Below are 22,461 nucleotides of genomic sequence, written 5' to 3' on the forward strand. Positions count from 1 at the left end.
TGTAAATAATTCTTGTTCTGTTTCACAATCCATTTGACAGGTTATATTTCACATATTGACAAAGAATGGAAAGAACTTGAACTGACTGCACTATATGCCAGTGCGAAGAGCTACAACTGTCCTACGTACAAATTCATCCATGTGAACACAGTTGATGGTAAACAGTATTTCATACAACACGAAGTTAACAACAGTAAGTGACACTCACATTTTACAAAACTCATTGTCCATTCACATTTAGTTGGTAATTCAGATTAAAACAATGAAATGCAAAACCATGCAACTATTAACACCGAAGAAGAGGTGTTTTACTTATATGGAAGAGCTTAGAATGTAAGTTAAGAAAGAGCCATGCAGAGTAAACATGCTAGATAAGGTATAGAAAACATGGCAGTGAAAAAAACCATTCAGTGCACAGCATCGAACCACTCAGAAGTCTAACAGAATGCAGATGAAATAATTAAGTCCCTTCAAACTTCCAATAAACTGTGCAAGTTACACAAATCACAATATGGGCTGACTGGGAGACGCTTATGAATTACATGTCAAATGCATTATTGTCTCAATTAACTCTGTGTTTAACTTATGCCCTGAAGAATGCATTACTTGTAAATAAATGTTTTGCTTTTTGAGCTGTGAAAAACATTCACAATACTTTCAGTTGAAAGGCTTCAAGCTGAAGCAGATGTCAACAGTTCTACAGAATTCATTAGCATGATTTATTAATACTGTAACTTTACTCCGAAAAAAGTAAAAAAAAAAATGAAGTCGCACTCAAACATACTATGTTTTTTGCACAAGATAAGTTGTCTTAAGTTCAGAAGAGACTGCTTTAGGACAAAGTGGAAACATTACATCATCAACAGGCATTGATACAACATGTACAAGATTAAGCATTGCTGTTCTTGTTAGAAGAACTGAACGTAAGTTTCTAGTTAGCCTGAATTTCCTTTAGGAGAACATATTAATCAATACTCATGTAAATGATACTCAGTTTTTAATAATTAGAGATGACTTGACATATTATTGACAGCCATTTGCTTTCTTGAATTATATTCAGGCTTCCACTGTCTCAGAACTCATCTTCCATAACATTTCTGTTACCACTGCAAGGAGGGCTCAATGTAGTACTAAAAAAAGGGCATATTCTTACTCTTCCTCATTCTGTACCTCAGATTCCAAAGAGAACTTCATCATACTCATATTTATCTCACTGAATTTTAAATGATTCTTATTCTCAATTATGGAATTGTGATGAAAGAGATTAATGGTTTAGGATAAAAGTTAAATTCCCAAACAGCAAATCCAAGGGAGACTACCGGAAAAGAAATCTCTTCCTCCCTATTCTTAACCTATGGTTCCACACAACCTATGGAATAGTAATTTAGCAAACAGTTTTACTATATAAAGTAGTTTCAACCTTTTGATCTGACTAAAGAGATCAAGTGAAATCCTCCTACAAGGATATACTAACATACTAAATGAAAACAAAATGAACCATTAACACAGTGATTCTGAAATGAAAATAACCATATCCCAGTTATGGAAGAAGAGTCCCTTCCCCAAAATTAAATCATACAGCTTCTCGCCTTCATTTATGTAATGGCCCAGTTGTCAGAAGCAGAGTTAATTTCCATTCCAATCATAAAAGGGTTCAATCTACCTCCATACAACATATTCCAACACAATTTTGTCACCAAATTTTTTAGACACAAGTCTGGAGATGGTAGAGTATTGTGTCACTGATGGATGCAGAAAAGTAAATACAGTTCTGGAACAGTAACGGGGGGGTACTTATATATGACCAAGTCCTCTTCCAGACAATTAAATGAAAACATGATACTACCTCTATCTTGACCATAGTCATATGGAAATCTGACCATATGGCTATGAATGCAACACATAAAAAGAAACTAAATCAGCCACATGTTCTCAAAGAGAGTGTACCTTTGCAAAAGTAGTGGAATAATGTTGTCACTCGCATAGACTGAACTCTTAGTACAGATTAGAATTTCACCCATCCAGAAAATAGAGAAGTGCAATTGTAAAGTCAGAGAATTTAAACCACCAATATAATTGATTTTTTAGAAATTATTGTGCCCAGTGTATTTAGTACAGAAGCAGCCCACAGAATTACCAATTAGCATAAAGGATGAAAAATTAAATAACTTAATGCATTGAAATTTGAATTTTATTTTGTTTTTTTTGCTGCTGGGTTAGTGTTGCATAGAGTAAGGCACTGGATTAGGAAGAGAGCAGAATTTTTCTAGTTCCTACCTATGTCATTGGCTACCATCTTGGAAAACTTTCTGCTTTTGGTCTTCACTGTAAATAATATTTTAATAAAAAAGATCAATCTAAGTGTATCAAAGGATGAACTGAAGAAATAAAAATAAGATTATAGAAAAGAAAAATACTGTACCCTTTTCTATAAAATTATTCATTTTTTGATCATCATCAGAATTGTTTGGTGAACCAGAACCTATGAGTGAAGACAGAATGAAATGGATATACAAAGATATGTGTTTGACACAAAACCAATGTATTAATACAAGCTTTGAGTTTAAGGAAAATACAAAGATGTATTAAAATATCAAATACTGTTACTGGTATTCTCTGTAGCTGTACTAGACACTATAAAGTCCAAATTATTTTGGTATGACAGGAATTCTGCGATATTGAGATTAACCACAAAAATTACAATGCAAGGTAAAATGTTGGAGAGTACAAATTTATTGCTAGAAATATTTCCCTCATTGAACAAAATGCTTACGTTTAATAACTAGATTGCTGTTCTAATCATGGTTCCAGACACAAAGATTAACCTAAATTATGATTCACAGAACACTGCCGCAACAATAAGCTCAAGTTTGAAAATCTGTTTTTTTTTCCAATGCAGTAATTCACTTTTGGGTCACAGTTCTTCAACTGTTCTGCAGCCAACTCAGAGCCAATGCTGCCACCTCAGATTTTTCTGAATCCTTAATACTGAAAAACCAGTGGTGGCTATAGGCCACAACTTGAGGCTTACGATTGTCATGAAATTAAAGCTCTGTTCAACTAAAAAATGCCAAATGTCATTGGATTTTCTGTTCTTATTTTACATTTTCACAATATAATGCAAATATTTTGACACTCATGAACACAAAAACTTGACAGTTTACAACACTATGCAATGTTTTATGGCTCAGATAAATGCCACTGGAGCCTAAGCTTATTACATTTTAACTTCTGTAGGAAAAAGCAGGAGATAAAGTTATTATTTCTCTTGCATTTTCACAGTATTTCCATAGTACTGTGTTATTAAAACTGCAGGACACTCTCCTAACTTGCATAGGCAGGTAGTCCCTTTCACAGTCCTCTGAACTGTATAACCACCCACTGGAGGAAGTCTAATAGATGTTAGCTTCCGCTTCTCTTCACCTGGGCACGGAAAGGTGGAAGAGGTGGAAGATTTAGATCACTTGAGCAAATGAAGACTTCAGCCCAGACAGTGACTGGTCTGTTTTACAGATCATATTCTAACAGTCAAAGCCAATAATGCACTTAATTGCAAATCCATCCTCCAATCTTAAAGCTAGTAACAAGCAAACTTTTTGTGCTAGTGTATTTTTCTCTTAACTAGAGAGCCTCTAGCCTGGAAAAAGTTCATTTAAATCTGGCCTCTGTCCTGCATCTCAAGCTCAGCAATTCTGTGCAGCTGATTTCTCCAAAATGTCCTCTCTTACCTCTCTGAAAACTGTATGCCATTTTCAAGCTTCCTTTCAGTCTTGTGCTCTTGCCCAGAAAAGATATAAAACTTAAACCAAACCTAAGGAACTGCAGCTCTTCTGTCTTCACAAACACCACCAAATGATCTCCCTACCAGGGAGGTGCCTCCCTCCAAGTACATTTCTCAAAGGAAAACTGGAGAAGCCTGCCATGAACCTTATCTCATTCACCAAGAGCTGGGAGGAAAGGACAGAACTGAGGGAAGCAAGGCACAGTCCAACCTTGCTACTTCAAGATTCTATTTTACAGGGGAACACAACAGTGGCTTTCCCCCTCCATCTTTTGTCCCTTCACTATTTTTGGTACTTTAGACTTATTTCTCTTCAGTATTGTGTGTGTACCTAAGACATTATATACTCTTTTCACAGAATAGTCAGTTCTCCAAACTTCTAGATTTTATTCTAATATGAACTAACTTCAAAATAGTCTTCTCAGATAGTCAACTCAAATTGGAGATTGATTTCTACCTCTGCAGGATTAGGAATTTACCCCTAATTCTGTTTCCTTTCAGGAATTCATCTGAATCCATCTATTCTAAGTGGCTGCCTTTTTTGATCCTCTTAAAGAAATATCCAGATTGCATTAGTTTTTAACCTACTTCAGCAAACACAACTCAGGAGGGAGTGAGGTAGGTGAACACAGAGGGAAGGGAGGCAAATTGTTAAATTTAGGATTTTTCCATATAAACCTTGATTCAGGCTTGCTTTCACTGCACTGTTAGTGGAAATGGTGAATTGAGTTTTACTCTAGTTCAACTCTAAATTAGGAAAGAAACCCTCTAATTCAAGTTAAATAGTGTTTTAAGTTTTAGCAGTACCAGTTGGAAGTGGTTTGGGCTGACGTTTGAGTGATGCTGGAAAAAGGGGAAAAAAGGATACAGATTAAGGGTTACAACTCATTGGCTGTTCGTTGTACACATTTTATAGCAGTCTATCAGAAAGCAGACTGGACTTTTTAAGTGGGTCAAATTTGAATACCTTACTAAGAACAATAATTTTCCTCAACCTTGAGAGTGAAAGTGATTTACTGCAACTGCAGCACTGCACAACAAGGTATTTGCAGACATTGGTCTTGATATTTAAAAACAAAATAGGAAAGATTCGCTTTATTCTAAACACCACCATTAAAAATGATGCGGAAGTTGACTACTTCAGCATGCCAATACTTAGCATTACGCAGGTTTGTCATGAAATCACACCTTCAGTTAAGACTTTTTAATTAAAAATTTCCAGCCAAATTTTACTTTAATTATAAATAAATCTGTTACTAAGAAAGGGTTAGCAAAAAAGAAAATTACATTGACTGATCCAGATGAGTTTTGCACAACTTAAAATTGACATCAAAAGACTGCACTTGTCAAATCAGAAATTAAAATTTATGTTAAAATTTCTACTTGAGGTACAAACAGGATATTTTGTTTTGTTATGCTTTCAACTTGGCTTTGAATGGTACAGGCTACAATAGAAAAGGAATCTATCTTTACGTTCCTATACTGATTACCATTTTGTACTACATTGCAAAGAACACACAGACTACTTTAGTTACTTGAGTAAACCTGCAATTTTGTCCTTTACTCTAACTTTGAATGAAACAGATAAAGTGACATATTACCTTCAAAAGTTTTCTCACAGTAATAGTGAAGATAAGCGACAAGTTTTAGCTAGTACATGAAACATTCATCTTGAATACTATATATTGACATGTACTATCGAGAATTTACATGGCTATAACCTCAACTAGGCAATATTAAACAAAATACTAAATAGTATTACATATTGCTGAAGCTGTCATTTAAAATATTCTCATACAGCACTGGCAACTGAGGAAACAAAAAAAAGGGAGGGGGAAGCGTGAAGTAGGGAACTCCTACTTTGTAAGGATGCCAGTTTCTGAAGACCTCTGATTCCAAAGAAAAATAGTAATTTACCACTTATGAGGAAGCAGAAGTAAACTAGCTCTTTTTACAGAAATAATCTTTACCCCTTTTGAGGACTCCGAAACACAATCACATGGACTATTACAGGAACTTGTGCATCTCTTATCAATGTTTCAAAATTCCATTGTGCAGTATGTTCCCTGAAGCATAAGTATTTCAGATTATATCTCTCTTCACTCATCTTTATGACATATTCCTATTGCATCTCTTAAATCATCCTTGTTTTAAAAATGCAGCTGTGCAACACAGCAAAATTCATGACAGCTCAAACAGTTTGTGAGAAGACAACAGGTTTGATTTTATATAATTACTTAACTAGTAAGTGTTGACTTAAAGCATACCATCTTCTGGGCAAATCAGAAGCTGAAGATCAGAGAAAGTTACGATTACCTGAAGTAGGTGATTTGCAGCGGTCTTCTGGCACCATCGTACCTTCATTAATATCACAAAGACCTGCTGGAACACAAAACCAGTATATAATAAATACAGCTGCTATTTTATACCTTCTTCCGCTACAGTTAGGAACTTCATTTCTTACTGGCTACAAACCAGCCAGTTGTGATAGAATTTCTGTCATGTATTACTTTTTTTTTTTTTTTTTTAAATTGAACATTACCCACAGTGACTGTAAAGTCACTTCTTCCTACTAAAGCTTTCTTTACAAAATATGCTTCCTCATTACATTTCAGTGAAAACCACCATATTTTCAGCAAGTCAAGACTTACCAGAACAGTTATTTACACGCTATAGATATATATTAAGTACAAATATTTCTGTTTTGAAAAAATCCTAGAGTTATATTAAAAATATAATTGCAAAAGAAAGTCAGATGAAAGAGGATCTTGAAGATTATAACCATGTGTGCAGTATGATGCGTGAAACTACAGTGCATTTTTTTCAAATTATTTTCCCACTGTTACAGTGATACACTTTGTATTTGCTGTTGCATTGCCAAATTTGTTTTCCAGCAAAACTCCCTATTGATGTCACTTACAGAATTTAGGTTCTAGGGTGCTTACAAAAATGTTCTTTCTTGTATGGAGGAAATCCACTAAATTCTTACATTGTCAAATCTGATCATTTGAATAACCGTAATATGTTAATATCTAAAAGCTCATTCCTTCCGTTCCAGTGAAGGAAATAAAGCATAGGAGTCCACAATCAGATGCTAAAGATGGAAGTTGCCTCATAAGGGTCCTAAATATTATTCCCTAAGACTAACTAGAAGTATACAAGGTATTTTTCTATTTTCCTTTTTGACCAGAACTTGCTGTCAAGACTGCCCACGATTAAGAAAAGTGAATTTTATTGATATTTTAAGTCTAGTAAAGCATCTTCAGGTTTATATATTAAAGTTTTCCTTCAGAAATGTCGTGATGCGATACTAATGCCAACAAGCATGTAATGCTTAACACTAATAGTTAAGAAATATTTGTTAAAATGAAAGGTTTTTGCATGCACACAAGTATTTCAAATAGTCAAAAAGCTTGAGAAGTGTAATGGTAATGGCTAAGGCAACAAGGGCTTGCACATGCAAAGCCTGTCTATACAGCTGTATACTGCACATTCACTAATGCATCTGTACATACCTGTTAGACGACAACAAAAAGAAATGGGAACAGCACTACTCTTCTATCAAAGCTTTAAAATTTCCAAATACTAAACCAGAAGTTAATAATTTAAAAGGAAAAAAAGTTCTCCTGAAATACCGTATCCATGTGGAACACATTAAAAGTATGTTGCCCTCACACACAGTTTCATTTATGCAAAACAGTCTTTTTTAAGATTACTAAGAGCATGTACAGCTTGAACCTCAAAACTCAAAGGCTAGGACTGATGTGAAATTGTCAAATGATCTTCAGGCTTGGTTAAGCCTATACTGAACAACAGTCCGGGAACTGATTTAAATTCTAAAATGTATGGTGAAATCCCAGGTGGAAGCTATACCTTTCCACTACACAGAAGAAAGAATAAAGCAATTCATTTATTTATCTATCAGTAAATCAATGAACACTCTGGGATAATTGTGGTACATATTCTCTAACAAAGTATGATTTGACATCTGAAAGCACCAGAGTTTTAAACATGCATGGGGGTCTAAATGTTTCGTACTAGACAGGGTAGTGTAAAAAGATTTTTTTTCAAAAATCCAGGTGCTGCTCTCCCAACAAGCAATACAAGTTTTAGATAGTAGCAGTGCTGGGAGGACAAACCTGTACTGTGCTTTTAGAAGTAGTTGTGTTTCTAGATCATGCTCTTTCAGGAACCAAACTGAACAAATCCAAACATGCACTTCAGGAACTTTCCTGTAAATATTTTAATTCTTTATCTTCATAGGAAGAGTTTAACTTCTCACACTAGTTTTCCTATGAAAATTCCTGCATTGACAGGAATAGTCTTTAGCCAAGAATGAAGTCACACACCTGCATGCTTGATTTCTTTGTAAGAAGTCTTGAGGCTATAATTCGATCAATATACATCTTAATAACTCAGATCAATTGATCGAACAGAAAACCCCCAAAACATTCTCTCATCATAAACCTGTGCACTAATTTTATGCATTAGGTAGGATTTATCCCACTAAAGAGTAAGTGAGCATAATGGCAATCATTATGGCACATAAACCTTGGAAATCTAAGCATAGTCATCACTGCTATTATTTAAAACAGAGAAGAAGGAACAGAAATAGATAAAAAGTAATTTTACCTATGACTGTATTAGTATTTAAACTAAGCAGAGAATAACAAGAATGATTTAAGTCTGTGAACTATGAGGGTTTGTCTGTGACCAATGAGAAGAAACTGGTGTAACAATCGTTATTGCTGTTCATCTTAAAACCCCAGGTACCCTGATAGAAGCAGTGTGTACACTGGCAGTAAGGCAGCTCTCCTGGAAAAGTTTTCTGGTTTCAGGGTTACAGCATATGTGCAAATTGCTATGGATTACAAAAGCAAATTAATCCAAGAGTTTCCATTTCAGAACTGTAAAGATCACAAGCTGCTAGAACACAAATATATGGAAAAGTGACCTTCTAATAAGCTTTTAGCTTATCTCTCTCTGAACTCTAGTAGCAAGAAACTTGAAACCCCCCCAAATGAATGACCCCAAAAAAAAAAAAAAAGAAATCAAATAATGTCATTCATTAAAGACATAAAAATTACTATGCAGCATTAAAAACTCCCTAGACTTACAACTGAAATTAACTGATGTATAAAGTAAGTTTCATGAGACATTTGCCAGCTTTTCCACATAAGCTTTAGGCAGATATATCTCTGAAGAAACTACAACTTGACTGGAAACCAGCCTAATGAAAAATTACAACTAGAAGTAGCTTGATATGAAGATGTAAAAGTGTAGTGGGTTGACCCTGGCTGGATGCCAGGTGCCCAGCAAAGCCGCTCTATCACTCCCCCTTCTCAGCTGGACAGGGGGGAGAAAATATAACAAAAGGCTCGTGGGTCAAGATAAGGACAGTTTAATAAAGTGAAAGCCAAGGTTGCCCGTGAAAGCAAAGAAAAACAAATGATATTATTCTCTACTTCCCATCAGCAGGCAATGTCTAGCCACTTCCTGGGAAGCAGGGCTTCAGTACGCGTAGTGGTTGCTCCAGAAGACAAAAATGCCCCCCTTCCATCTCCCTTTACTTAGCTTTTATATCTGAGCTGACGTCATATGGTATGGAATATCTGTTTGGTTAGTTTAGGTCAGCTGTCCTGGTTATGTCCCCTCGCGAGATCTTGCCCTGCCCCAGCCTGCCATTGGGGGGGGGGGGGGGGGGGGGCAAAAATGTTGGGGAGACAGCCTTGATGCTGTGCCAGCACTGCTCAGCAGTAGCCAAAACACTGGTGTGTTATCAACACCTTTCTAGCTACTGCAGAGCACAGTGCTATGAGGGCTGCTATGGGGAGAATTAACTCCATCTCAGCCAGACCCAATACAAAAAGTTAGAATTAAAAACAATTAACCTGAAAAACAAAGTCAAAAAAATCGCCAAACCCAACAAATTAACTTTCTGATTCAGTTCTGGACTTGGCTTAGCCACAGCTGATGTCGGTTCGGTTTAGTTGATGTTCAAGTTAAAAATGCACACAGCTCATGTCCACATCCACTTCAAGGAGAAAGGGAATAGGGAAAACAACTAGAACAAGCAACCCCAGAAGAGTTCTAGGCATGTATTTTCTTCAGGTTTGACTCAACCCCAGTTCTGAATCCCTTGTAGATCACATTCAAAAAAAGGTTTTTTGATGTATAATAAAAATTTTTTAAAGTCACATGCATACAAAAAACTGCTTCTATTTTGTCAGAATCCTAAACTGCCTCTGGTATAGCTAAGAAATACTAACTTATAAAAAGTTGTATTATATCGTACTAGTCGAGAAATCATATAAAATCTTGTAACTCCCACCAATAGTAAGTTAAGAGTTAAGATTGGTGTCCTATGTGAACTTAATTATGTAACTTAGCATAGAAAAATAACAGCTGTCCATAAGTTTTGGTGTTTAGTCATAAAATTACCAATTGTTTGATAATTTGGTACCAATATTGACTTTCTTAATGGCTCCTGTCACATTTAGCAAACAGTATATCAAGCAAAGGTCTCTAAACAGTATAAGCCTCCACTGTGTATGGTTTTCATCACACTATAAAGCTTTTACTTACACCTTTTATGTCTTCCAGCACATGGCCAAAGTTGGTTTCTCCCCCCACCCCCAATACTATGATCTCAAGGCAAAGGTTGACTTTGTTTTTATCCTTGACAAGTACCTGATGACACTGTCTAGCAGGCCTTCACAAAACACATATACTGCATGCTTCACAAACTATAAATTGTCACCCAAAACATGTGAGTAATATACCTGGTTATGAATCACTGATAAATTCCAAAACACGATCCCAACTGGGAGCTTGTATCTGTTGAGCTAGCCTGAAAAGACAGTTTACAGTCTAGCTAGTGTAGAGAGCCTTGTCTCTAAATAGATGCTGCTTTAAGACGGGAATCTGAATTTCTTTTCTGAGTAGAAAAAAATAAGATGACAGAAACATACATCATATTCTTGCAACAGAACTGAAGGGAAAAATCTTGCATTTCCATTCATATTTTAGAAGATATGTAACTCTTACTCTATGAACTTTTTTAAAAAAAAAGTATTTTTAAATTTTCAATTGGTTTACTCAGGACATGCCATTTACTAAATTACAAATATGTACACAGATACTGATGATCTATTACATAGACATTTTATGCTGGAACATACAGAATAGCAGGGTTCTTGCCGCTTTTTTGGGCAAAACCTATGGAAGTGGTTGAGTAAGAGAGAATAATGTTTTCTTACTCCTTTCTATACTGAAATAATTTAATTTTTGGTTCTATCAATCTTGGGCTACAATATACAGTAACAATATGCTGCTCTGCTGCATGCTGTCTGAACCTGAACTTAATGTAACTAATTAAGAACTTGTCCGAATGCATGCACAGGTTAGTATGATTTTTATTTTTTTTAAATACATTGTGGTTGTCTCAGAGAGAATGGGAAATATACTCAGTTTCTCCAAAACAACCACATAAAATACATAAGCACTTTTTCTAGGAAAATTTAGAAATTAAGTACTAGTACTCCCTAGGTTATTAGAGCTGTACAATAGTTGAAAATGTCTTTATTCATAGAAAAATAAATTTAAAAGTATTAAAATACAAATGTTTTAACAATAAAGAATTCAATGAAGGCATATCTTTCAAAACAAAACCAAGGAAACATTAGTTCCTTGCATTTTTTAAGACACTAAATGCAGATATTAATGTTCAAGAAAGGGAGAATGCAAAATCCAAATCTTATAGTTCCAATCCTATAAATATAGGAAAGGATAGTTCTTTAATGTAACAGACTTATTTGTGAAAAATTACATAGCAATAATGCTTTATTATTTAAGCTATTGAAGTCTGGGCAACATACAATGAAAGAAGTACAAATAATGAGAAATAGTAAGTGATAACTCTAGAGAAGTTATTTTCAGTTTTTAGAAAGACTGTAGCTCCAGCTGACCAAGAAACTGGCAGGAGAGTGGAGGGAAAGAGAATTAACTACATGGTTAAGAAATTAACTCTTTTGTACAAAACCTGCTTTAACATATTCCTAAATCAAATAGTCCAGGTAAATTCAGCTTTACAATCGTTGGCTTCAGAAACCAGTTTTGGCACTTCTGCCCATCTTTTACTTTCCTTAACAGTAATAAATCAGTGGCAGATCCTGGTTTTCAGTTCTGTATCATCTTAAGGTGGAGGCATTTCTTTTATGCCTAGCTCCCTTTGTCCCTTGGCAGCAAAGGATAGAAGACTATACAGAAAGCAGTATTTGGCTATTGAGCCTACCTACCCCTCTCTGCCTGTCTGAAAGATTTTTTTCTTCTTGTTAGGGAAAGAAATTTCCCAGAACTAAGAGAATTGGACCACAATCTCAAGGCGTGTTTTTAGTTTTGGTAGGGGGTTTTTTGTTTGTTTTGTTTTGGTTTTTTTTGTTTTGTTTTGTGGGTTTTTTTAAATTTTTTTTTTACTCCAGGTCATTCTTCCCTTAGCTTAGTTTTATTCCACTCTCCTTCATTAAAAAATGGGATGAGATTACCTACCTCTGCCCAAGGGCTGGAGAAAACTGGCATCCTAGGGAAAGGAACAATGTTACGCTTTTAAAAATCAGCTTTATGTTATGTTCTCCAAATTCTTGGATGCTGTGAATGATGAAATAAGTCAGAGAAGCCCTCAGGTTAATCATGGTTCTGATGGGCTACCTCCCTCACATAGGCACCCCACAGGGCTGTCCAATACACAAACACCTCCACTCTTAATCCCTACGAACATCATCTTTGTAGAAGTAAATTTTCATTTGTAACAGACAAATCACTGTCTTTTACGATGTTAAATATTATTATTATTATTATTAATTATAATAATAATCTAACACTAGAGTTCTGAAGCTTTTTCTGCCAGAAAGGGGACCAAGCAATGGAAGCATCTAGCCTCAGATCTCAAAAGAACACTAATTTTGGCGAGTAAGATCTCAGGTCTGTAGACATCAGTAACTTCTGAGACAGCATCTCCTTTTGCTTTTGATATTTATTTATTAAAAAAACGCAAAATACAGATACTATTACGGTTGGTTTTTTCCCTTCAAGTTTCTTTTAAAGATGCCATGAACAAGAAACACAATAGATGTGTGATGGATTAAAATTGGTTTCTAGAAGTAAAACAATTACTTAAAATGAACTAACAAAATATTTAAGGTGAGTGAACAAGTAAAAAAAAAATCAAGTTCAGATGTTCAAAAATATTTTATTGCCATGAGATGACTTACTTAAATAAGACGTGCGAAGCTTTTTCACAGACTCTGAATATAAGTTAGAAAGGCCGCACATGCAAGAAGCCACAGTCAGCATACCTTTATGAAGCAATGAGAAAAGGAAAGACGGAGACACTAACAGTACATTTGAGACAGAAAAGCCAGCAGAATAACTTGTATCACCAGGTTTATAAAATGCTCTTGCCATGCAGATTGTTAGTATTAAAATGTAAGATGAAAATACATGATTTCATGTAACAGTTACATTCATGAAGAGACACAGTTGTAACTCGGAGTTATGCAGATCCAATACATTAAAATAACAAAAGCCAAGAAAACAAAGCAAGTAATGTTCAATACTCCAAAAGGCAGTTTATAGTCTAAATGCATGAAGTGGAATTTAAGCTCTTTATTTCCAAGAGGAATTAACAGAGTCAACCAGTAAAGTTACTTCTTTCTCTCTTAAAAAGTAATTTTTTAAATAAAGTTTTTATATATTAGAAGAAAATATTTTACCTGACAGGTTACCAGCTGTGTATGTTCTGCTCTACGTTAATGATTTTTAGACCAGTTTCCTCAGTTGAAATAAGCTGACTGGTGTTAACTGGATCTCTGTCAAACCAATGATTTACTAAAATACATCTTACAGCATCCACTTCAATTTGAATAAAATATTTCCTAAAGAACTTACCTGGACTTTATTCTGGATCTCTTAAAATAAAGCAACCAACACTAGACCATGAAGTTTTTTGAACAGTTTATTTCCTATGGGAAAATAATAATTTGGTGCAGCAGTGACGTTGTTTATCATTCTGTGTTCAGCTGTTTTCCAAACTAACTTAAAACTATCCACTACATAACAAAGAGAGGAAAATAATTTAAAAATACTAAATTTTCCTTTTGGCAATAAAAAGCTTGGCATTTTGACTCAAAAGTCACTTTCCTCCTCAGCTGCAAAGGAACACCCTTCTTGAGTATATTTTTAAATCAAAGTCCTTTTTTCAAAAAAGATTTAATTTACCATTTTGTATTTGGAAGTTTCTTTTGTTCATTTAAATCGAAGGCTTCCTCTCAAGCATAACATAACAGCATATGCAATGTAATGTTTTATCTTATCAGGGATATTTCTAGTCAAAGTTTAAAACAGGAGGCAAGAAGATCCCAGCAGATACACTGGCTATCTGCAAACATTAATGGGTTTATATAAGCATGTGATATGGGTACAAGGTTTATCAGAAATACCAGGATACTTCTACTACTTCATGCTGTGTAAAGTTAAAATCTTGTAAGCTGCGTAAATCCATTGTACATTTATACTTATATCTATTCACACAGATAATGTTTTCCCATCTGCTTTTTCTTAAAACATACATGCCACTGAAAAATAAGTAATGATATCAAGCATAAGTAGATTCCACTAAGCAACAGTTTTGAAGGAAACATGAAGTAACAAACCTGCAATAGTGACATTAGGGACACATCAAGAAGAAAGGATGAAACTAAAAAAATGGAGAAAAGTATGCTTGTATTCAAAGAATATACAATATTAGTCCAGATAAGCTCAGAAGAAAGGCACAGTTGGTTAAAACAAGTTTTGGGTTACTCACCTCCAGACGGTTGCCGAGTTTTTCGGGGAGATCGTGGCTCCCTGCGATAAGGATCATTGGAGCCATACAGTTCAATAGTGCCTAGATTCAAGAGCACTGTCTTCTGGAGGTAATCAACCATTGCAATACCATTACAGTTTCCAAAAACTACTCTGGAAAAAGAGAAGTGGAAGGAAAGATAGTGCTAATCAATATTGGTAAAGTTTTATATTGGTCTTTGCTGCTGTTCAGCATTTTAAGACTTCTAATTTTTATGAATTACACTAAATTATGCATATTTATAAATTACTATTTTAGAATGCAGTATTGTTTAATTGTTGTCTTGTAAAAACATGAGTAGAACAGATCACCATCATTGTACTTGCCAACCTATCTAACAGTGCCTTAAATGACACTTACTCTTGGCTATAAAGTGCCAGGTAAGGAAGAGTGATACTGATTCGTTTCTGATGTTAACATCATCAGGATCTGCCATGACCCAAAAGGAATTATCTTTTAAGCACGGGAGACTGACTGCCTCTCGTGTTGCTGTGCAGCTTATGTGAACGCACATGGAGACCTGATTTTTAATAGATAATTTTAAACCTCTTTAACAGAACAATGAAAAAACTTTGTCAAATATACTTACAGGCCATACGCCGAGTTTACTGCTAAGCTGGTTATCTGTTGAGGAGGTTCTCCACTCACCCATACTAGCTGGATAACTAGCTCAATTTGGTAGCCTGGAGACTGCTTGAGAGGAGAATTTTTAACTCTGCAAAGTAAGCAAAACATGGTATCTTTTTATGACTCTCCACAGTCTCCATTTTTTCCTTATGGGCTCAGAATTCATTAAATTCTACACCACACTAGAGTTCAGAAAGTTGGAAATTGCAAAATATCAACACAAGCAAACAGAAAAAAACCACATTGGAATTGGTCATTCACTTCTTTAAGGGCTCTTTTTATTCATTACCTAATTGAAACTTAATTGAGCAATGACCACAAATACTTCATTTCTCCCCTCTTCAGAGCAAGGCATAACAGTGTTAACATGCTATATTGACTTGAACAGATATAGGCATTCAGTGTCTAAAAGGAAGGTGTTACCCATTCTTTTCAGAGTTCCCAGAAGAACTCTGATTTAGAGAATGGAAGGGGGTGAGGGGTGCATGTGGAAAAAGTGTACTGAAAAAGGAAACGAAAGCACAATGTACTGAGACAAATGCAAACAAAAAGCTGATGATATGGTAGAAAAAAGTGAAAGCAAGGTAAATTATTATAATGGTAGCCCAGTTGTATGGAATGAACCTGGGAATGGGGGAATTGAAGCTCCTGGAAAGATTTTGTTTGCATGCTGATGAACAAACTTATGAATGTCCTCCAGGAAGGATTAGGTCTTTCTCATCTTTTAAGGTGAAAAAAAGTTACACAGAACATAAGCTCCTCTGGTTCCTGAATTCCTCTTATTTTAACCCATTCATTCTCTTTAATGCATATTTTGGTTTGCCAATATTTTACAGAAATTCAAAATTTTCCAATTTCTCTACTCTGTCCAGTTTTCTTTAGAAAGACACTTCTGCAACTCTGTACAACCAATAATATATGAAAACACCCACCCAGAGAAAATAACCCCATCAGAATTAGTTATTTTCTAGAGGGATGCACTCAAAGAATTAAAATCCAAGTTGGGACCTTAAAGCTTCAGAAAACAAAAAGTACATACATTTCTTCATTTTATATCTGAAAATGAAGTTCAATGTATATTCTGTAAGGAAAAGGTGATGGCACAGAGGCCTCATAATGAACTCTTGTAGAAGAGTAAAATAAAATTGTTGTCTTTTACTCATTTGAGAAATGAAAGCTAAAAGTTCACACACAAAGAACCTTAAGGAAAAAACTCCCAATTTAAAAAAATCTGAAAATTGGTCAAAGACCTTGTATTGGCTTTGTGTGGCAAGGTTTTGGTAGCGGGGGGGGTTACAGGGGTGGCTTCTGTAAGAAGCTGCTGGAAGCTTCCCCTGTGTCTGACAGAGCCAATACCAGCCGGCTCTAAGATGGACCCACCACTGGCCAAGGCCAAGCCCATCAGTAATAGTGGTAATGCCTCTGTGATAACATTTTGAAGAAGGGAAAAAAAGTTGGGACAGACAGGATTCGGCAGCCGGAGAGAGGAGTGAGAACATGTAAGAGAAACAACCCTGCGGACACCAAGGTCAGTGAAGAAGGAGGGGGAGATGCTCCAGGCGCGGGAGCAGAGATTCCCCTGCAGCCCGTGATGAAGAACATGGTGAGGCAGGCTGTCCCCCTGCAGCCCAGGGAGGTCCACGGTGGAGCAGATATCCACCTGCAGCCCGGGGAGGACCCCACGCCGGAGCAGGTGGGTTCCCGAAGGAGGCTGTGACCCCGTGGGAACCCCGCGCTGGAGCAGGCTCCTGGCAGGACCTGCGGATCTGTGGAGAGAGGAGCCCACGGAGCAGATTTTCTGGCAGGACTTGTGACCCCGTGGGGGACCCACGCTGGAGCAGTGTGCTCCTGAAGGACTGCACGCCATGGAAAGGACCCATGCTGGAGCAGTTCGTGAAGAACTGCAGCCCGTGGGAAGGACCCACGTTGGAGAAGTTCGTGGAGAACTGTCTCCCATGGGAGGGACCCCACGCTGGAGCAGGGGAAGAGTGTGATGAGTCCTCCCCCTGAGGAGGATGAAGCGGCAGAAAATAACATGTGATGAACTGACCGTAAACCCCATTCCCTGTCCCCCTGTGCCGCTGCCGGGGGTAGGTAGAGAATCCGGGAGTGAAGTTGTGCCTGGGAAGAAGGGAGGGGTGGAGGGAAGGTGTTCTGAGATTTGGTTTTATTTCTCATTACCCTACTCTGGTTGATTGGTAATAAATCGAGTTAATTTTCCTCAAGCTGAGTCTGTTTTGCCTGTGACGGGAATTGGTGAGTGATCTCTCCTGTCCTTATCTTGACCCACAAGCCCTTTGTTATATTTTCTCTCCCCTGTCCAGCTGAGGAAGGGGAGTGATAGAATGGCTTTGGTGGGCACCTGGCATCCAGCCGGGGTCAACCCACCACCGACATACACTGTGAGCACTATGAGGCATCATGCAAAATGAAGATCCACGAGAATGGGACATCTATTTAATTCTGTTTCCTGTTCCCAAAATACAAAAGTAGTTCCCTTGGAGTTATGAAAAAAAAAAATATTTATAACCATAGAGTTACCTTTAAATTAGTTATTTGTAAGTATTTTCATTGCTTTTGATTTGGCTCTAAAAACCTAAGGCTCTGGAAAACTAACAGGTAAAATCTCTTCAGACATAATTGGCCTAAAGTTAAGGAGAGCCACAAAACATTAATTTGCCTATTAATTTCAATGGACAATAAAATTTCAAAGTAACTATATGTTGCTGCTATTGAAAATGTTTGCTCTAAAGCATGAGCATCTCTAATTATACTAACATCTACCCCAAAGTTTCCTAAAGCAGGCATCAGTCATAAGGTAAAAGTTTTCAGATTTTTTTTTTTTTAAATCAACTTATGAAATTTAAAGAAACTAAGATTGTAACAATTTCTTAGAACAGATCTCAACATTCAGATATTTGGAAAACGTTGCTCAAAGAAATAAAACATTTTCGCCAACTATGACATTTCTGTAATGATATCAAAGTACATATATTTTCATCACATCTTCTTGTAAAGTTTTACACTCAACAAAAGTATAACAGAATATACTTACTTTAAACATGGGACATTATCACGAAGTCCATCAGATGAACTGCTACTAGTAGATGGATGAGACTGGGGAACAATGGACTGAGGATTGGAACCTGTGCCTGGAGTTGGTAAAGGTGGCACCTGCTCGCCATCTGGAGATTCAACATCATTTATTTCATATAACAGACGTACTTCCAGCATCTGTAAATTAAAGTAAAAAAAATTATCAATAAACTTTGCCTTTCAAAAAACTATATATGAAATAAATGAAGCGCAACTGAAGATACTAGCGATGAAAGTGGCATCCAGGACTTTTCCATCTTTTAAAAGATAACAGTAGTTTAATAAACACTGCAACCTAAACACACACATGTAGTCTTTGGAAATCCAGAGTCATACTAACTACTACAGACTGAATATCCGAAGATTGCTAAAACTTGACAATCTAACCTATTTCCCAATGTTTAAAAGTTTGATGCTTAATGTTGGAAAGAAATTAAATATTGGATACGAGACCCATTTAATTATCATTCTGTGCACATAAAATTCTCATTTATGAAGAGGACTTGTTTTATGTAGTTCAGGAACGCTAAACCTAAGATGAGCTGAAGGCATACAAACAGCTACACTTTATACTGTTGTAGCACTGTACACATGGGACTTAGTTCAATGTTTGATGCTGCATTGAACTAAACCATACATTTTAAAGAACTGTAGAGTTCATCGTGACTTCAGATTTCCTTCTGCTGGATCTATAAAAATATTAGTATTAATTGCAGTGCAGTGTAAAGAGAGTTTTCCACTGTTTTATTCTCATCATCTGGAAAGTATAACTTAACTCATGGACTGAAAAAAAACCCTACACACTATTGTTTCTAAAGCATTCCTAGTATTGAAGAATAGTTTGCTAGGGGCTGATTTGTAAAAATCATGTAGAAAAACCTATTCCCTCAGAAGGGAATGTACTTGTACATAAGTAAACACCAGAAGGAAAAAAAATATGCCTCACCTCCTCCAACTGAGACTTATCTGAAGGGGGCAAAATAAGGGACGGGGGATGGGACCCAACTACATTATGATTAATGCTTTACTTGGAACATACAACATTTTATAATTAAATGGCTTCAAGTTAGCTTTCAGCTCATACATTCAGATGAAGTTGCATGTGTGTGTCTGATTTAACAAAGGACTTCTCAAACTCTTGTAATAGAACTCATCATTGTATTTTATACAGAATAAAACACTGACACTGCAAAGTCCTTAAGAGACCTTAGGGCATGTCCGGCACGCTTTTGCTCTTCCAGCTCTGCATACTGCAGAAGTTTTGCCAAGACAAGTGGTAAGTACTATGAATCAAGGAAAAAAAAGGAATTAACTCCCTAAAAGCTTTGAAAATTCTCCAACTCGACATCTCATTCACTTGTTTTCATTTTACCCTGGATACAGCCAAGTTTTGATTCACTATTTGCTTTGATAAATAGAACAAAGAACTATTATTGGCTGCAAAAGCTGAAAAAGCTAATGAAAACCAAAATCTTGGTGTGCAATTTTCACTTTTTGCCAAATTTCATAATTTATTATTTTTCCTCCACAAAAATACATCTCACTTTGAGGCAATTGTGTTTGTCCATTTCACTAATACAACGAAAGACAATGAAGAAGTAAATTGCTACAACAGTATTCTTATAGCTAAATCCTACAAAGTCAAAAAATGGTTATACTAGTTACCGGAATGACTTCTGTTGTCACTTCCTGCTTGCTGAACCTGTAAATAATGACATGTGCAGAAACTCCAGCTATGCACAGCATTCTACTTTCTGGACACCATGAGATGATCTGAATAGCATATGGATCTTCATCTACTATATCTGTGTTTGGCCTGTCATCTTTATTCCGGGATTTTTCAAATACTTTGGCTGTTTTTAGCTTATAGAGTACTTGCAGTGTTACTAGGAACAAACCAGAAAAGAAAAAAAATTAGTTTTGATCTAAACAGGTATTTTTCTCTTGTTAATTTTTTTTTTTTAATTTAGAAACTTCCCTTCATAGATAAAGCCACTATTTTCAACAAAAGAGGGCAGAGTAGAAGCATTGAATACCTGTGTTGACTCTGCCCATGCAGTGCACCACTTGCCTAATGCAGGATCAGTTAGTATAAAATAAAACCCCGCTACAGCATCACTTTTCCTGATAGACACGTACTAAGCTTCAGTTATAAACTAAGCCCTCACAGCTTCTCAAGGCTTAACTATACTTAAGCATCTCTTTGTAACAATAACATCTAGTTACAAGTACCATACCCACAACTTAAGTTTATCTATGGCAGAGAAAGTGAAGCTCTTTTCCTTTCTCCTTACAGTATTTCAAATCCACGGCCTCTCACCTGTCTTCTCAGACTTAACAGCCCCAGTTCCTGCAATTTTTATTTTGTCCTGTCTGATCATTCAAAAGTGGTGCCCTCTGATCAGTCCATATTTTTCTTGATAGCATGTTTCCTAGAACTGTTCTAGTGAGGCCTTGTCACAGTTTAAAATTGTGAAAGAATTACTCCATGTTGGTTTTACAGATATTCCCACTTATTTATCCCAATGATTATTTTTTTGTGCAACACTGACACTACAATCCATTAGATCTCCGATTTTTTTCTTTTTTTCCCCAGAACAAGTTTTGAGTGTAAATCATTGATCCTATATTCATACAAATTGTCTTGGATGCTATTCAGTGATTAACAAAATCATTCTCAATTGTAATTCTAATTCTTTCTTACATTTTCTTTCAACTGCCTTGGTGTTGCTTTCAGACTTCACAGACATATTCTCTAGTCAATGGCCCAAATCACTGCTACAAATACCAATCATATCATTAGGAAAACTTAATTTATAGCATCCTTTCTCCTCTTCCATATTTCAGTGCTTTTACCAGAATCACACTTCCCTAGCTCATCTGTAAGACTGTGCTATTGAGATTTAAAAGTTTTAAAATCAAGATACAGGATACTTGCAGTTTCTCCCTTAACAGGTTTATTTATCTGTTTTAGAAAGAAACTAAGTGCCTTTAACAGGATCTTTTTGACAGATCTATGCTGAATAGAATTTTTAAGCACAGAGAATCAATCAGGATTGTCCCCGTCCCCCCCCCCAGGTTCCACCCCCACCCTAAAGTGAAATTAAAGATCTATAAAACTCCAAATACTCCTCCTCCTAGTTTTTAAACATATACATTGCATCTGTTCCCTCCCACACGCACACACGCCTTAGCATTTTGGAATCTCACCAGTCTTCCACAAGTTTTCAAAGACAACTGATAATGATTCCAAGATTGCTTCAGACAGCTTTTAAGTACCAAGAGTAAGGTTAGTCAGAACTAGATTAATTAAAACATCTAACTCTCTCCAGTCCATTCTAATTTGAATTCTTACTGCATTTCTCACTGTTAGCTGTGTAGACCATCAGATGCAACTGACTCTTTAACTGAATAGAAATGTAAAATGGTATCAGACTCCTCAGACCTGTTCAGTGTTCCACCAAAGAAAAGTGTTTGTCTTTACTGTTCTGCCTTTCTTCACAAATGCCTAGATCATTTTATTAGCACAAACTACTACTGATTCCAATTCTCATTTTTAGATACTGTAATTTATGGGGAGCTGATATCTTATAAATACATGCCTCTCTCCTGTCTAAAAAGACAGAAGTAACTTACTGAAATTCAATTGTACTAAAAAGGAATACATTTGCCCATCATGCGTCTCTATGCTCAATAATGTGCTTCTGAAGGTGCTTCTAAAAAATTTTAGAACTCTTCCATTCTAGCAGGTCCTTGGACTACCACCAGTGCATTTTCACTGAGGTGGTAAAAACAGTGAATTAACTAAGAAATAATGCGAACTTTATTTAATTTTAAATCAGTTTCCTATGGAGTTACTGACTTTACATGAGGCAGGAAATAATGAGAATGACTAATCTGCAATTACATTCCATTAGAGAAATCAGTAAGTTTAGAAAACTCCTACTGCACAGGAAAAAAATCTCTACTGAAAACACTTACTTGCTGAGGCATCCCAAAACTTGATTGACCCATCAGCATGCCTATGAAATATTAAAAAATTAATAAGATGGTAAAA

The 22,461-nt window shown here is 36.1% G+C and overlaps 1 protein-coding gene across 14 annotated transcripts in view; it reads right to left on the reverse strand.

Annotated features, from left to right (window-relative positions):
* STXBP5 (syntaxin binding protein 5) overlaps positions 1 to 22,461 on the reverse strand; it is a 123,871-nt gene that overhangs the window by 23,754 nt on the left and 77,656 nt on the right. For 2 of the 14 annotated variants that reach the window (XM_052784779.1, XM_052784776.1), the window contains exons 14-22: positions 22,386 to 22,426; positions 20,070 to 20,290; positions 18,364 to 18,542; positions 15,271 to 15,396; positions 14,643 to 14,794; positions 13,051 to 13,134; positions 6,098 to 6,163; positions 2,423 to 2,482; positions 2,278 to 2,325 (exon numbers count right to left, since the gene is read on the reverse strand). In XM_052784779.1, coding sequence (XP_052640739.1) covers positions 2,278 to 2,325; positions 2,423 to 2,482; positions 6,098 to 6,163; positions 13,051 to 13,134; positions 14,643 to 14,794; positions 15,271 to 15,396; positions 18,364 to 18,542; positions 20,070 to 20,290; positions 22,386 to 22,426 — 977 coding nt within the window. The remainder of the gene's footprint in view (positions 1 to 2,277; positions 2,326 to 2,422; positions 2,483 to 6,097; positions 6,164 to 13,050; positions 13,135 to 14,642; positions 14,795 to 15,270; positions 15,397 to 18,363; positions 18,543 to 20,069; positions 20,291 to 22,385; positions 22,427 to 22,461) is intronic. The other 12 variants (XM_052784786.1, XM_052784784.1, XM_052784785.1 and 9 more) reach the window with 8 other exon arrangements.

Source organism: Harpia harpyja, chromosome 4 (genome assembly GCF_026419915.1).
Source record: "Harpia harpyja isolate bHarHar1 chromosome 4, bHarHar1 primary haplotype, whole genome shotgun sequence".
NCBI lineage: Eukaryota > Metazoa > Chordata > Aves > Accipitriformes > Accipitridae > Harpia > Harpia harpyja.